This window comes from Nannobrachium achirus, assembly GCF_963921795.1.
Source record: "Nannobrachium achirus genome assembly, chromosome: 16".
In the NCBI taxonomy this organism is placed as follows: domain Eukaryota; kingdom Metazoa; phylum Chordata; class Actinopteri; order Myctophiformes; family Myctophidae; genus Nannobrachium; species Nannobrachium achirus.
Genome location: NC_137823.1, coordinates 43,361,608 through 43,378,074, shown reverse-complemented (window position 1 = coordinate 43,378,074; position 16,467 = coordinate 43,361,608). Strand labels below are relative to the sequence as shown.

Here is a 16,467-nt window from a genome sequence, read left to right as displayed (position 1 = left end):
GTAGTATTGATGAGCTCCTGGCACCAGTTGAATGTGTAAACAAGTGGCGAGGCAGGAGACAGGAGCAGCCAACGGAGAGGAGGAGATAAGCAGCAAGAAGCAGAGAAGAAGCTTCTATAATAATAATGGATTGCATGTTTATAGTGCTTTTCTAAGCAAGTTGAGAACTCAAAGCGCTTTACAATGGTCCATACATTCATACATTTGGAGGTGAAGCAGACGAACAGTTAATGCCAGTGTCCTCACCTCCCAAAATCACACACCAATGGTGGCAAGTTAGCACCGACTGACTCATTGGAGGCAATGTGGGGTTCCGTGTCTTGCTAGTCTCGCGTTGCCAGACTGTTGCCTCCGTGATTTGCAAATGCTCCCGGCATACAGTTTGGGGCACGGAAATAGAAACGATGAGTGCGAGATAGAGCGTATGTGACGCAACCGCTCCATTGGTGCAGTAGCAATAACAAGTCCAGCTGGAAGCGTTATGTCTCCTTTCAAAAAAAATTGGGGCGTTATTTCGTCTTTCTCTGGTGTTGTTGGTGTTACATCCATGTTTTCAAATGTTTTCTTAAACCATAACACACCCATAACAAGAATATGCCTCTCGAATGACTCTGTCTGTGCGAGTGTGATTCTGTTATGTTTCCAGTGGGACTACCAGGGGACTACAGTTCCGTGCAGTAGTGGCTACTTCCGATACTCACCGTTCGGGAGCTGCCGTTCCAGACTCTCTATAGCCTTCGGAGATTGTGGAATAGTTGTCTGGCTACGCGAAACTAGTGTCTTGCCCAAGGACACTTCGACATGTGGACAGGAGGAGCCGTGATTCGAATGCACGACCCACGGATCATCGGAAGACCTGCTCTACCTTTTGAGCCACAGCCGCCCCAATAGAGGGCAGAGGAGGTGATGGGGAGTAGGGAGAAAGGAGAAAGGCAACGAGGAGGAGAGGAGGAGGTAGCACGATGATGAAGATGGGAGGAGGTGTTTTACATTTCGTACACTTTTTATGTTAATTTAACTCTGAGAGTGCAAATATTGGCTCGTACAGGTCACCAATACACATACATAAGCACACGTACACACACACACACACACACACACACACACACACACACACACACACACACACACACACACACACACACACACACACACACACACACACACACACACAAACACACACAACAGCACCTGCACATAAACACAGACTACAGTAGGTCACAGGAGCACAAAGGGACCTGACACTGGCTCGTTAGCACTGGGCCTGATAAGGTGTTTGACTGACAGATACACCAGCCAATCAATGAGGGCAAATCAATACATGACAGGACCAACCAATCAATGTCACTACTTCTCTGATGCACACGCATGCACTCACTGACTAACACACGCACACGCACACACACACACACACACACACACACACACACACACACACACACACACACACACACACACACACACACACAGAGTTACAGTGCTCAGTATGTGGTGACAGGTAAAATTATTTTTGTGTCACTCTTCTCTATGTTGTACATCAGTGATGCTGAAACCTTTTCCAAAATTATACATTTGTCCGCAGATGCCCATCACAAAATATATTGTACCAGGGACCCCCAGAAGCAAAACATTGTCTAAAAATCAAACCTCGGTTCGAAGTGGAGCGGTGAATCTGAGCAGCTATACCGTGTGTGTGTGCGTGCGTGCGTGCGTGCGTGTGTGTGTGCGTGTGTGTGTGTGTGTGTGTGTGTGCCTGCACAACAGCGCCCCTCCTTTAACTTGTGTGTTGTGTGTGGCCACTCAAGGTATTGCCAGGCTACAGACATAGCCAGCCACCCAGCCACATAGCCAGCCACCCACCCACCCACAGACATACCTGTCTATTGGGAGCGCTTTCACCGCTCCAAAAAGAAAAGAAAACTTTTCAATGTTTTTTTCACAAATCTTCAAGATTCTTTCAAAAATAACCAACGAATAAAATATGGTTAACGTGGTTAAAATGATTCAGATGCTTTAACTAATTATTCTGGGGACCCCCGGCCTGGAAGCCCGACAAGGACCCCTGGGTGTCCCCGGACCCCACTTTGAGAACCCCTGTTGATGGTGCTTTACACAGACAGATTACCCACAGAACATCAATGTCCCCCTGAGAGCGTTCGTCCTTGTTCCTATTTCGGTTTGTTTGTTGCTAATCTTTTTTGGCAAAGGTACCTGCATTGGTGTTTTCAATTTTATACATAGAAACAAAACAAACAAATAATTACATAGCGCGGCACACTGGGACAAAATTATGAATCCATTACCAAGTCTATAATTGTGTGAAAGAATTCTGAATTTACAATCCCGCTGGCTTCCTACAAGTACTGCATATCAGCCTGAAATATCGTTGTTGTCGGGTGAAAACCCTGTATGTCCAAAAAACGTTTGTTTTGCATTTATCATTTTAAAAATGATGTATAGTGAAAACAGCAGGTCTACAAGCACACAACGCCTCGCGGGTGCGAGGCGTTGTGTGCTTGTAGACCTGCTGTTTTCACTACTTTTGTGCGACCGCCTTGTATGTATGATGAAGCAGGGCTTTACTTTACGAAAGAACGTACAAATTTGAAACTTGGAGATACGAGGTTTTCCGCTCGACAACGACGATATGTAATACAAATAATTGGTGCCACCGTTCTGCATGTACAGGCCTGTGATGTGGGGTTGCATGTGGTTATTACTCTGTTCTCAAGGAAGCCAAGAGCTGACAAGTCCAAGAAAACAGGTTCATTCAGAGAACAGTATTTAACTGGGTGTCCTAGAGTCATTAAATATGTTCCCACAGTAATCACTGCTATAAAGTGTTGGTTCAGTAACAGGGGTCACGATGCATTGTTCTACGTGGGTCCAAGAAACTTTCATTATGACATAAATTATCCTGGTGCATGTGTATCCAACAGGGACGTGCAGAGAATGTTAGAGAGGCAGGGGCTGACATTTCTAAAAGGGCCTTTAGGTGGAAATATTGCTGCGACGCGTTGTGAGCTTGGAGGTCGGCTATTTTCGGTGCATGATACCACACGGAACTAAGCATAATCAAGTCAGTACTGGAAATGTGGCGTACAGCATAGATTTCTACACATAAAATGATGCATTCAAGTGCAGGAGAGTTTGGACAAGGCAATTCTCTTGAATGCTCCCTCCTTGTATGGTATGGAAAGGGGGCATTTGAATTTCTTTCACCATAGTAAAAAGTAACTGCATTCATTCATGGTCTGGAGAGGGCACTTTTTACAGACTGATAAAAGCCTCAAGAAACTATACATTTACTGAAATTAATCAGGGCCATGCAGGGCAGATATCACACATTATATTATTATACTTAAGATAGGGGCAGTCTGATACATTATGATATTTCATTAGCCAGTTGCATTGTATGGTAATAATCCATTTATTTTCTCCATTCCATCGCAATTTATCTGCATCTTTTAATCTCCTTTACTGCATTATCCTGTTTGGAGTTTTTACAAATAATCTCATTGCAATGTGGATCTTTCCCTGGAATGTCCATGTCTGCATTCTGTCCACATCCATGATACAATACTCCTTTATTATTATTATCATTATTATTAGATCAATTTCTGTTTTCCCTTTTCCAGCTAAAGCCTAATTTATACGTTAGGCTAGTTTTGTCGAGTGTGGGAAACAGCCAATCTACAAGCTCCCACCGTGCAGCGCTGCGACGCATTAGTGAGCTTGTAGATTAGGGCTATTTTATGGTGGCTGCGACACGGCCGCACGACCAAGCATAAACTAGGCATAATTATCTTGTACGGAAGAAGCTTGTTATTATTATGTCGTCCATTGTCCTGTTGAGGCTTCATTGCTGTATCGCCTCATTGTCTTGAATGGTATTACATGCTGTGAGTGGCAGCGTATTGTTGCTGTGCTGTTATCTTATCCAGGCTGTAGTATTACAGTGGGGGCTTAAGGGTGGTTTGTACTTGGTTGCGCGCCGGTGTCTCGCACAGAAAAATAAGCCGATCTACAACGCCCACAACGTGCCGCGCTGCGCCGCGTTGTGAGCTTGTAGATCAGATATTTTCCGTGCCGCGCGACACCTACACGCGTCCAAAGTATACATCAGGCATTATAAGACTGGCAAGACACAGGGAGGCACCCTCTGCTTATAGAGATAATGGCTGAGCACTGGAGTGGAGTGGTTCACACACACGCGCGCACACACACACACACACACACACACACAACGTACGCATCACGAGAGCAAGGGAACAGGCAGACGCACGGCGCACACGCAAAAGAGAAAAACGTGAAGAAACACACAGGCACTCACAAAAGTGTACACACACACGCACGCACGCACGCAGCACGCACGCACGCACGCACGCACGCACGCACGCGCGCACGCGCACACACACACACACACACACACACACACACACACACACACACACACACACACACACACACACACACACACACACACACACACACACACACACACACACAGTGTGCAGACTAAAGACACAGGGAAAAACAAAGATATGCAAATGCATGCATGCTCTCTCGCGGCCTCTCTCTCTACGCAAGCACGCACGCATGCACGCACGCACGCACAAACACACACACACACAGTCACACACACATACACACACACACACACACACACACACACACAGTTTCCCCAGCCTCATAGGCTCCGCTCATGTGGCAATTATCTCTCCTCTCAACAGCTTGTGGCACTTCTCCTCCATCTCTCCTCTTTCCTTGCTTTCACCTCCTCCTCCTCCTCCCGCTCTCCTCTCATCCACTTTTCCTCTGCTCTCTCCTTCTCCCCCCCACTCTCTGTCTTTCTGTCTGTCTGTCTAGACCCTAATCCCCTCTCCTCTCCTCTCCTCTCCTCTCCTCTCCTCTCCTCTCCTCTCCTCTCCTCTCCTCTCCTCTCCTCTCCCTGCCCTTCCATCTTCAACTTCATTCTCCTCTCCTCTGCCTCCTCCTAGGGATGGGACGATACGTTATATTATCGTTTATCGTGATAAAAAAACACTCACGATAATCATATCGTGGAGATATAATTTATCGTGATATTGTCCACCGTCATGCACTGGGATCAATTCACCTTTTATTATGCCGAGCTGCATAACCGGCACCACTTAAACCCTCTAGTATTGGTAAAAAGGTACTTATAATATACGTACTTGATAGTCTCTCTATCAAATGCGTTTGACAAAAAATAGCCAATCTACAAGCTCACAAGCTGTAGATCGGCTATTGGCAAATGTTCCGCCCCAGGATAATGGATTTTGATTATCGTGATAATATTGCACATCACGATTTCTTTGGTTACAATGATCGTGATATGAAAATGTCATATCGTCCCATCCCTACCTCCTCCTTGTCTCCCCTGAGCTGTCTAGAAGAAGCTCTCCCCTCTCTCTCTCTCTCTCTCTCTCTCTCTCTCTCTCTCTCTGTCTGTCTGTCTGTCTGTCTGTCTGTCTGTCTGTCTGTCTGTCTGTCTGTCTGTCTGTCTGTCTGTCTGTCTGTCTGTCTATCTGTCTGTCTATCCGATATAATCCCCTCTCCTCTCCCAGCCCTTCCGTCTTCACCTCCATTCTCCCCTCCTCTGCCTGCTCCTCGTCTCTCTGTCTTCCCTGAGCTGTCTTCTAGAAGAAAGCTCTCATCTCCCCTCCTCTGCCGCTCACCTCCTCTCCCTTCCTCCCACCTGAGGTTCCACACAGCAGGGAGAAACAACAGTCAGTGGTGGAAAACGTACTAAATTGATCTACTTAAGTAAAAGTACCAATACTGACACTTAGAAACACTCTGCCACAAGTAAAAGCCTGGTAATCAAAATGTAGTTGTAAAAGTACAAAGGTATTCTATTGGCATCAAAATATACTTAACTTACCAAAGGTAAAAGTGCTCATTATGCAAGGTATGTAGCCTAAAAAACATTTACATCTTCAGATCTACAATCTGTTGTGAGCTGTAACATCGATCACCAAATAGGGCTTAAGTCGTTAAATCTTTTATAATAATTCAAATCTACAAGGTAACTAAAAGGTAACTAAAAGGTAACAAGGTAATGCAAAAAGTACATTTGCTTCTGAGGTGTAGCCGAGTAGAAGTAAAAGTATTGAAAATTGGAAATACTCCAGTATTCAAAATGGTACGTGAGTACAGTACTTGAGTAAACATACTCAGTTTCTTTTACCCGCCACTGGAAACAGTAGCTCCCTGGAAACAAACCGCCATAGAAACACTACCTCCCGTCACAGCAGACGTTCAACACAGCAGGGATGAAGAGCCTGTGGAAGCAAGCCAGCACAGGAACACTACCTCCCCATTACACCTGAAGTTTTTGATTTAATAGGATTCATTATTAATCGAGTGGCAGGAATTCAGTTTGGGACCGCAGGAGGCGAAACTGGTGACATTCTGATTACCAGACAGCCTCTCTGCCCACTAAGCTACTGCCAGAGAAGTTCACACAGCGATGGAGAACGGTCCCTAGAAACAAACTAGCACAGAGAAACACTGCCTCGCGTTACACGTGAAGTTCACACCGCAGGGGAGAACAGTCCCTGGAAACGAACCAGCATACGGTAGAAACACTACCTCCTCCTTACAGCGAAGCTCAAGAGAGGACAGAATGTATCAGACGTAGGCATATAAGAAAGCAGACGCAGGCATATAAGAAAGCACATCCTCACGTCCCTGCAGAACACTCACTAACTCACTCACTCACTGAGTCATTGACTCATTGACTCACTGATGCATCCACGCACGCTAGGGCATTAACGAAAAAGTCGACAAGTCGATTCAGTCGACTTCATTACACAAGTCGACTGCCACCAGAGAAAGTCGAAAGTCGAAGTTGAAAAAAAGTGAAAAAAAAGTGAAAATAGCAGATCTACATGCTCACAACGCCTCGCAACGCGAGGCGTTGTGAGCATGTAGATCGACTATTTTCACAATTTCTGCCTCTATATATTTGACAATTTGGCCAATGTTTAATTTGTAATTTTATAGGTTTTAAAAAGTCCTTAAATTGTCACTTTAGAAATGTGAAGATAGCCTCTATACACTTAAACTTTATGTTTGTTTGTTAACAATTGAGTGAGAAAACAATGTTTCACATTAAGTTAATCATCTTGGGACCCCCCAAAATAATTGGGGGGTCGTGTGTGATGTGATGACGTCATCAAACGTCGACTTCAACTCAACTTGCAAAAATCACAAGTCGTTAATGCCCTAACGCACGCACATACGCACAACACATAAAAGAAACACATTCTTGTGTGTCTCCTGTAGTTTTAGCTTGCAACCAAATACAGCAGGATGTCAATGTTCCTGTCAGACAATCCTGAGATACAAGGAAATAATGAGGTAACACACACACACACGCACGCATGCACTCCTCCTCCCTCCCTGCACATATCCAGGTACAGTACATCGCTGTTTGAAGCATACCTGTAGTGTCGTGTGTCCCTCAGGGCTCTGTTGCTGGGAATGCGTTCGCTCTCTCTCTGGTTGAAGGCATACAGGGCGTAGGGGTCATCTCCTGGCCTCCAACGCTTCACGTTCAGGTAAGTCCTCTCATCGAAAGCCTCCAGCATGTCCTCCCACTCTGCATCCGAGATCTGGCCATGACACACAAAAACAACCAACATTTAAAAACAGATAAGATTCTATCCATCATCTGGCGATGCTTCTAGCTTCCACAGAGCTCAACAACAAACTCTATACTACAGCGTATATTTGACGTACGACGGATAGTGAAAACAGCTTGCAACGAACTGCAATGTGACACATTTTAAGCTTGTAGATCTTCTATGGTCGCTATTAAAAACATAATAATAATTTTCTTAGTTTGAAAGTGGTTGAAAGTGTTCAGAGAAAAATGTTGCTGTTCAACTTGATGATATCCCAGAACGTACACAGTGTCCTTGGCCTATTGGCAGCATGCACAAAATGTCTGATGCTGGTGAGTGAGTACAGTATTTTGCAAGATTGTGGAGTGAAAACGTAATCCTTCCCCTGGCCTTAGATAACAAACAAAACAGTGGTTGCGTAGCCAACATATAATCACTAGCCTAATGAACCATTTAATAAATTGAGTAATAACTTTCCAAAATTAAACGAGGATAAGACAGACAGCTTTAGCCTCAAGGCAAAAAGGGATGATGATGAGCTCTTTAAAATAATTGGCAACCTGACTCCCTTGATCAAAAAGAAGTAAAAACCTGAGTTGTTTTAGACTCTGTTTCAAGTCCCATATAAACCAAGTGACTTTGCTTTTATCTCAAGCAGGTAGGATTACTGTAATGCACTTTTTATAGGTCTTCCTAAATCCTTACAACATAAAAGAGAGAACACATCACTCCTGTCTTAGCTAGACCAAGAAGGGTCTTCAACAGGGATCCCTAGGCCTTAGGGGTCCTCAGATTTACTATAGGGGGTCCTCCAAATCTTTGTGTAATAGAAACTAGCATCCATATTATGAGAACTTTGGCCAAAAATAACCGATCTACAAGTAGATCGGCTATTTTCGTCAAAGAGGTTTGGTGTAAAGGGGAACTAAGGGACTAAGTACAGAGTGAAAGGTCAAGTGTATCGGCGGTTCAGTCGGTTAAAAATCTGAAAACACAAATTGACATGAAATCAAAATACACTAACAATTGTGCTGTCAAACGATGAAACTATATGTAATCTATGAAAAAGGCTTGTGGGGGTCCCTGCTTCATCTCTCTCTCAACTAAGGGGTCCTTGTTGGCCTGAACACGTTGAAGACCCATGAGCTAGAATACACTGTGTACTCCAGACTAAAACATTACTATTGTTCATAAAGCTCTCAACAGGTAAGGCCAGCCTGCCTGTACATCACACACTCCCTGTTGTTTCATGTTCCTTCACGAGTCATTAGATCCGCTATTGTGGGCTTGTAGGAGTGCAACTGTTAATTGGACTAATAATTCATTTCATCTTACAATTACAGGTCATTTTTTACACTTAAATGATGTGTGGCCATGGAAGCATCCTGTTCATTCTACACGCAGTACAATAGTCACAGACTATTGGGGACCATTCTAACCATAGAAGAGCTGTCCACACAATGGCTCTTTTAAAAGCATCTGGGGTGCCTTCAATGGAGGCTGTTTCATTTAACCATGATGTAAACACACAAACATTCAGATGTTCCTGCTCTACTGCCGCCAAACACTTCTACAAACATTGAGGCAATAAAGTGATAAGAATGTTGCCGGCTTTTGACAACACACCTGCCTCATTTTCATGTTTTAAACTTCACCTTGCACGCCTGCATTCTGTCGCTAGACATGTGAGAACATATTCTATAAGACTACCCTGAGAATTAACCACATGAACCCTTGCATCGCTGTTCTGGTGTGTTTTTTGTGTGTACAACGTTTGAGAGATAAAAAGCAAATGAGACAGAGCCAGGGAGGGAGAGAGAGAGAGAGAGAGAGAGAGGGCGATAAATTGTGTTTATACTGTAGTTGGAGAGCAACAAAGAGAGCAGACAGTATGCAGAGTGTGCTGACATACTTGTGTCTATTTTGTCAGCAAGAGATAGAAAGACAGAGAGTGAGTGAGTGAGTGAGTGAGTGAGTGAGTGAGTGAGTGAGTGAGTGAGTGAGTGAGTGAGTGTGTGAGTGAGTGTGTGTGTGTGTGTGTGTGTGTGTGTGTGTGTGTGTGTGTGTGTGTGTGTGTGTGTGTGTGTGTGTGGTAAAGCTCAGCAGTTTGCTGTTTCTTCATCACGTGACTCATAAACATGAGAGCGGAGCTTTCAGCAGTATTTCTATACAATGACCTCCCTTCACTGCATAACGACCACACGACAACACACACTGGAGATGAATGGTTAACCAATGCATGGCTCACGCGTGCGCACACGCACACGCACACGCACACACACACACACACACACACACACACACACACACACACACACACACACACACACATCACACATGCATCCGGGACGATTACCGGTTGTTTTTTCCTATTCCAATTGAACATAAATGTTAACAATCGCTCAAACTGACATCAGCATACTGTCAAAGTTACTGTACAGATATAATATTCACACGTAGAAAGAAACAAACAAATATGATACACTCAAACTGCCTGTACCCACAAGCATACACGCTTACTTAAACACATGCACCAACACCAACACGTGCGTGCATTTTGAGTGCATTTCCAAAGGACGTTTATTCTAATGATAAATCAATCGATTGTTTTCCGTCTTGACTTGGATCGATGGAGAACCAAGGTTTTTTAGTTGCTATTTATCGGTATCAAAAAAAATGCCATGTTATCTTTTTTCTGTACATTATTTATATTTTGTCATATTAATGTTTGTATTATCATTGAAATCTTATGGAAATTATTTGGGGGCCCAGCAGTTGCAATACCCTCGCAGCCTCCCGGCGGGCGCCTGCCCCACAGGCTTAAAATTGAATATAATATCCCAACTCACTAGTGAAATATTGGCTGCGTTCGTGGCCCATTATATTGTAATATAACAATATATGTGTCAGGGGATGTCATGTGGATGGAAGGATCCTGAAAACAAGTGTCTTCCCCCCCCCCCCTCCCCCCCCTTATTATTCTTCCCTTATTCACCAGCACGACTTGCTGATGCGACAGATTGTCTAAATGGGGCCATTAGAAGACTAGGAATCACTGCGCACGCACACGTGTGTGTGTGTGTGTGTGTGTGTGTGTGTGTGTGTGTGTGTGTGTGTGTGTGTGTGTGTGTGTGTGTGTGTGTGTGTGTGTGTGTGTGTGTATGTGTGTGTGTGTGTGTGTGTGTGCGTGCGCGCGTGCGTGCATGCGTGCGTGCATGCGTGCATGTGTGTGCGTGTGCACAGCAACATGAGACTGGAGCAGGTTCCCCTGGTGGCTGTAAAAGTGAGGCATGCAAAGCAAATGAGAGAGGGAGAGAGAGATATAGCGGGAAAGAGAGAGGGAGAAAGAGAGAGGGGAGGGGGAGAAGCCACTTTAGTACAACATTTCCACAATAAAAGCGTGAGGAAACGTCATTAATGGCGGAGTTGCTTTTCCCACACAGAACCCCCCAGAAAGCCACCTCCGTGAGTGCTCTTATATTGCAACCCTGCGTTGAGGAATCAGAAGCGTATGACGTGCAACAACACAAACAGCCTGTTTTGACAGCTGGTTTTGGTAGATTTCTAATAATTTACCCCAGTAACAGAAGCTCTGCTACTGAAGCATTTTCCTGCACCGAGCAACATAGAGGCAGTTTTTTTGCAAGTTGTATAACCCACTCGGATGGTTCTGAAATGACAAAACTCAATGTAATTTCTCTCTCTCTCCCGTTTCTCATTTACTCTACTTTGTAAGTGCTTTATTACACACTGCCAGGTAATACAGACCATAACCAGGACCTCAATTACATGCCTGACTTATATCCAAACACCAAAATAAAATAAATAAATAAAGGAATACACAGATACACTAAAGGCCTTAAACCCCAGATCAGAAAGACAAGAGCAGTTCATCATCATCCCCTACTGTATACAAATACCCCCCTAATTCCCTCTTTACACAAAAAGACCCCAGTTATTCCACCATCTTACAACGACTCACTCTGTGAGGCATTGTGAGCTTGTAAATATAGATAGATAGATAGATAGATAGATAGATAGATAGATAGATAGATAGATAGATAGATAGATAGATAGCTATTAGATGTATAGCTATTTTCATAGAGTTGGTGTATAAAACAGCAGACCAGAACCAGCGGTCAAGGTGACTAAATAGAGGGTTTCAAAACTAAGGTCTGAAAATACACATTAATACACACAATACACATTAACCTGAGTCCAACACGATTCATGTCCAATAGTAAAGATAAGGTACTGTATGTCATTGTCAAAACAAGTCTATGAACGTATCTGTGAAATCTACTGTATGATGAAAAAGACAGGGAAACCTAGCATCGCGCAGTGGTTTAGTGAACTATCTTTGTGCCTTCCTTTAGAAAGAATCACATACACTCTCAAAAACAAACAAGAGCTATTTGAGAAAATATGGGGGAATTTTATTCAATATGTCAAGGGCAACGATCTTTCTTATTTGATGAAGGAACCGGGAGTAGGGTAGATGATTTCCCTCTACAGCCACTTACCCGGCCTTGTGGCATAGGAACCTAGGTGTTAATGGTATATGTGCTCTTTGTGTCATAATTGTTTAATATTCTTACCGGTATGTGTCGTGTTAGTGTCAGATATTTTGTTTTTTGTTTTCTTTTGTATGTTGTACTGTATTTTTGTTTTGTCTGAGTGTATGTATAACTTGTCTTGTATGTCTTTAAAAGAAAAAGAATGAAAAACAAAATAAACACATTGTTTAAAAAAAAAAATCTACTGTATGATAAAAAGTAATCTGCAACACAATTTCATTCAATAAGTAGTGCGGGTTTCAGCTTCATATCTCTCTCTCAGATAGGGGGTCCTTGGCCTATGTTGAAGACACCTGCTGTTGAGAGAAGAAAATCCCAGATCTCTGCCAACTGATACGCCTGTCGACTACATTCTATATTCAATGCAGGTAGAGGTGGAAGATGTGCTCTGAGCAGGGACCAACCGCTACATATTGTATAAAATTGTGTTGAACTTGAGATTAAACTTTTTCTTAGATTTCATAGATAGCTTCATAGACTTGTTTGAGAGCACTATCGTCCATGCATGTTTGATTCATGTTAATCTTCAGACATTTAAAAACTGAAAACGTCAATACTCACTCTGTACTAGAGCCCGACCGATATATCGGTCAATTCGATATATCGGTCGTTTTGGAGCAATCGGAAGGGTATCGGTATCGGTGAATTATTCCACCGATATCCGGTATATTAATTGTCTGTAACGTGTCTGCGGATAGAGCATGAAACCCTGAGTTATATATGCCTATGTGTGGGCAATACCAGAATTATCCAGCAGAGTGCAGTATAATAGTCCAAGATGCAAGCCAACACTACTGGAGCTGCTGCCTCTTGTGTGTCGTTCACTCACCACATGCACTGTCTAACTCTGATTTTTCATGTTGCGGTGAAGGAAGGTGTGTAGGCCTATGTGAAAATCCACAGAGAAATATAGATGTCTGACTATAGACTATAGAACTTGTGTTGTTTAATTGCTTGGCAATGCATGGCGGCTGTCTGCACTTTGCAGAGCCACCGTGCGAATCCATGAGCGAATCAAACTTTACGTTTGGATAAAAGACACATATTAATTCATAAACAAGACAAAACACAGCAGAACCCCCAAATTAAAAGAGTATTATTATCCAACAAGCAATAGAAATTGATAACTGCGACCACAACTCGCAGTTTGCATGAAAAGCACAAAAAAAGCAATAATCAGACCATTTATCCGAGGGGCGAGCAGTCAATTAAATGATCTTAAATGAATAAAAAATGATTTTTACAAAACATCGGTATCGGTATCGGTGCTCTAGCACTCTCCAACATCGGATATCGGTATCGGTCGGAAAAATGGTATCGGTCGGGCTCTACTCTGTACTAACCTCGCCTCACCAGGCTTTCTGGGGGAAGCCTGGTGATCGTTAGTAACAACGGGCGGTTTGATCCGGTCTAGGCGGAAAAAACAAGCCGAAGAGGCGGCTGTGCTTTTTTTTGGGTTCCCTCCATTTGTTTCCCCAATCACTATTAAAATTTGGAGCGCTTCGCAGTTACTACGCGTCATCTTTTCGACACCCAAACCAAACCCTTACCCTAACCTCCGTGGGGTGAGTCGCTAACCCTCCCGACGCTCCTTTGTCGAAATGACGGTCGTTCGAAAGAGCGAGATTTCCCCATTAAAATGCTCGAGTAGCCTAGTGTAGTCTTGCCAGTCGTTACGAGTTGGACTAAAAGATGCATTGCATATACCAAACGAATTTTCCAAAAGCAAAACTACGCCGCATCAAGGGGTTTATTAGGTAGGCCCTAAAAGTATGTCCTTTGGTGCAGTGGAATATTTTGGGTTAAAACTGAATCCGGTTTGATAGTTCCGGTCAAAGCGTAGTCCGTCTAGGACTACAACATGACGTAAAGTGGTTTCTGATCCCAACCATATCAAACCCCGAAAAGTGAATGGACCCTAGGCTACTCTCACTCTGTATTTAGTCTGCTCTTTTTACCCCCTATAAACCAACCCTCATTGCTGAAAATAATCGATCGATCAGGAACTATTTTTGGTTAAAGTTCTCCTCAAAATAGGGATTCTAGTGGTTAATGTAAATTGTAAAAGGATTATGCCATCACATAAAGATTTGGCGGCCCACCAGTAGTAACCTCCACGGTCCTTCATACTGGGGACGGTGAATGATTTGTTTCCAAAGCAGAGCGTGGGCACGGGTTAGTTAGTTAGTTAGCAGACGTTCTCGACACTTTTCCAGCCCACACTGAATTTAGATTTCCCCAGACGCATCGGCAGGCGGAGATCTCTGATCGACTGGCTATGCCAGAGTAAAAGGAGTGAGAGAGAGAGAGGTGGAGAGAGGGAGGTAGGGAGCGATATAGAGATAGGGAAGGAGAGAGAGAGAGAGAGCGAGATAGAGATAAATGAAAGAGTGGGGCAGGAGAGAGAGGAAATAGAGGCAAGGAGAAAGATGGTGGGATGTGTTTGAAAGGAGAAGAAAATAAAAAGACAGATGGAAGAGAAGACTGTGGTGTGTGTGTGTGTGTGTGTGTGTGTGTGTGTGTGTGTGTGTGTGTGTGTGTGTGTGTGTGTGTGTGTGTGTGTGTGTGTGTGTGTGTGTGTGTGCAACACAAAGTAGAGCGCAGGCTATGCACTATGCAGTTAGTGTCCCGAACGAACTGAGGACAATTCACTAAACTGTATAAGTGTATCGTATCTGCACATTTCTAAAGTGACTATTTAAGGACTTTAAAGACCTTTTTAGTTCCTCTGGTCAAACATTGTTCAAATAGTCAAATATAAGAGGCAGAAATTGTGAAAATAGCAGATCTACATAATCACAAAGCCTCGCAACGTGAGCATGTAGATTGGCTATTTTCACAATGGAATAGATTGAGTCAAACTAAATGTAATGCCAACTCTTAGAATTCCTAGTGCTTGTGCAGGGTGGGGGGGTCCCCAGTTCAGATATGATTATTTTGGGGGTCGCGGCCTGAAAAGGTTGAGAACCACTGCTCTAGAACCATACAAGACTTGTGATGTATATCGATGACATCAGGGATCTTCATATATGGGCATAAAAGGGATTCTGGGGAATACCCATATATGGACCTTTACATAGGTGATGTCACCTGTGATGTCACAGTGATGTGTCAGGGGAACCACAGTGTCAGGCGTGACCTTCAGAGATACACGGATACGTGGACAAGACGTGCATGTTTTCATAGTAAACCTGCGACCTATGGTTGCAATAAAAGGCTGGTGGGTGGGTCCTTGCGGGTCCATACAGATCCAAGAAATTACCCCTTTCTTGGATCTGAGGGTCGGGCGCGTGTGTATGTGTGTATGTGTGTATGTGCGTGTGTGTGTTTGTGTCTATGTGCGTCTGTGCATGTGTGCGTGTGCATGACTGAATATCCTAAACTAGGTACACTAGTTGTAGTTTATCTGTGGTGCTTTCAAGATCCATTCAGAGTTACAGGCAGCTTGATGAGAGAGAAGAGAAGAGAAGAGACATTCTTCCTAATGCTCCTTGTCTCTATCTCAACACCTCTCATTATGTCTTACATGGACACACATTCAATTAACCAACCTCAGTCACATACCACTGGGCAAACAGTGTGTGTGTGTGTGTGTGTGTGTGTGTGTGTGTGTGTGTGTGTGTGTGTGTGTGTGTGTGTGTGTGTGTGTGTGTGTGTGTGTGTCCTCCTCCGGATCTTATTAATTGGTTCAGACGAGACCAAATGATACATTTAGAATCACAATGAGATCCTGAATCCTCCTCCACTAACACACATACATGTATATACAGCACATTCATATAGGCCTGCACACTCTCACACACGCACGCACGCACGCACGCACGCACGCACACACACACACACACACACACACACACACACACACACACACACACACACACACACACACACACACACACACACACACACACACACACACACACACACACACACACACACACAACACACACACACACACACAGGTATCACGGCCACAGCGTTCTTAAGGCAGTTCACACTAACAAGAGAGGTGGGCGAGCAAGTGAAAAGGGACAGAGAGAAAGAGAGAGAGAGTGAGTGAGAGAGAAAGGCAGTGAAAGAGAAAGGAGAGAGATCTATCTGTCTGTCTGTCTGTCTGTCTGTCTGTCTGTCTGTCTGTCTGTCTGTCTGTCTGTCATTGGTTAACAAAGAAAACCAGCATATCTTGTCCGTATCTTGTCCGTGAGCATCCCTGATGTCATCAATATTAATCCCAT

General features: G+C 43.8%; 1 protein-coding gene across 1 annotated transcript in view; it reads right to left on the bottom strand.

The window, feature by feature from the left end:
* The window catches only part of galnt14 (UDP-N-acetyl-alpha-D-galactosamine:polypeptide N-acetylgalactosaminyltransferase 14 (GalNAc-T14)), a gene marked incomplete at both ends in the record, with an annotated part of 177,534 nt that overhangs the window by 133,644 nt on the left and 27,423 nt on the right, over positions 1-16,467 (bottom strand). The window contains one exon of the mRNA XM_080744560.1: positions 7,474-7,643. Within this exon, the coding sequence (XP_080600686.1) occupies positions 7,474-7,643 (170 nt within the window). The remainder of the gene's footprint in view (positions 1-7,473; positions 7,644-16,467) is intronic.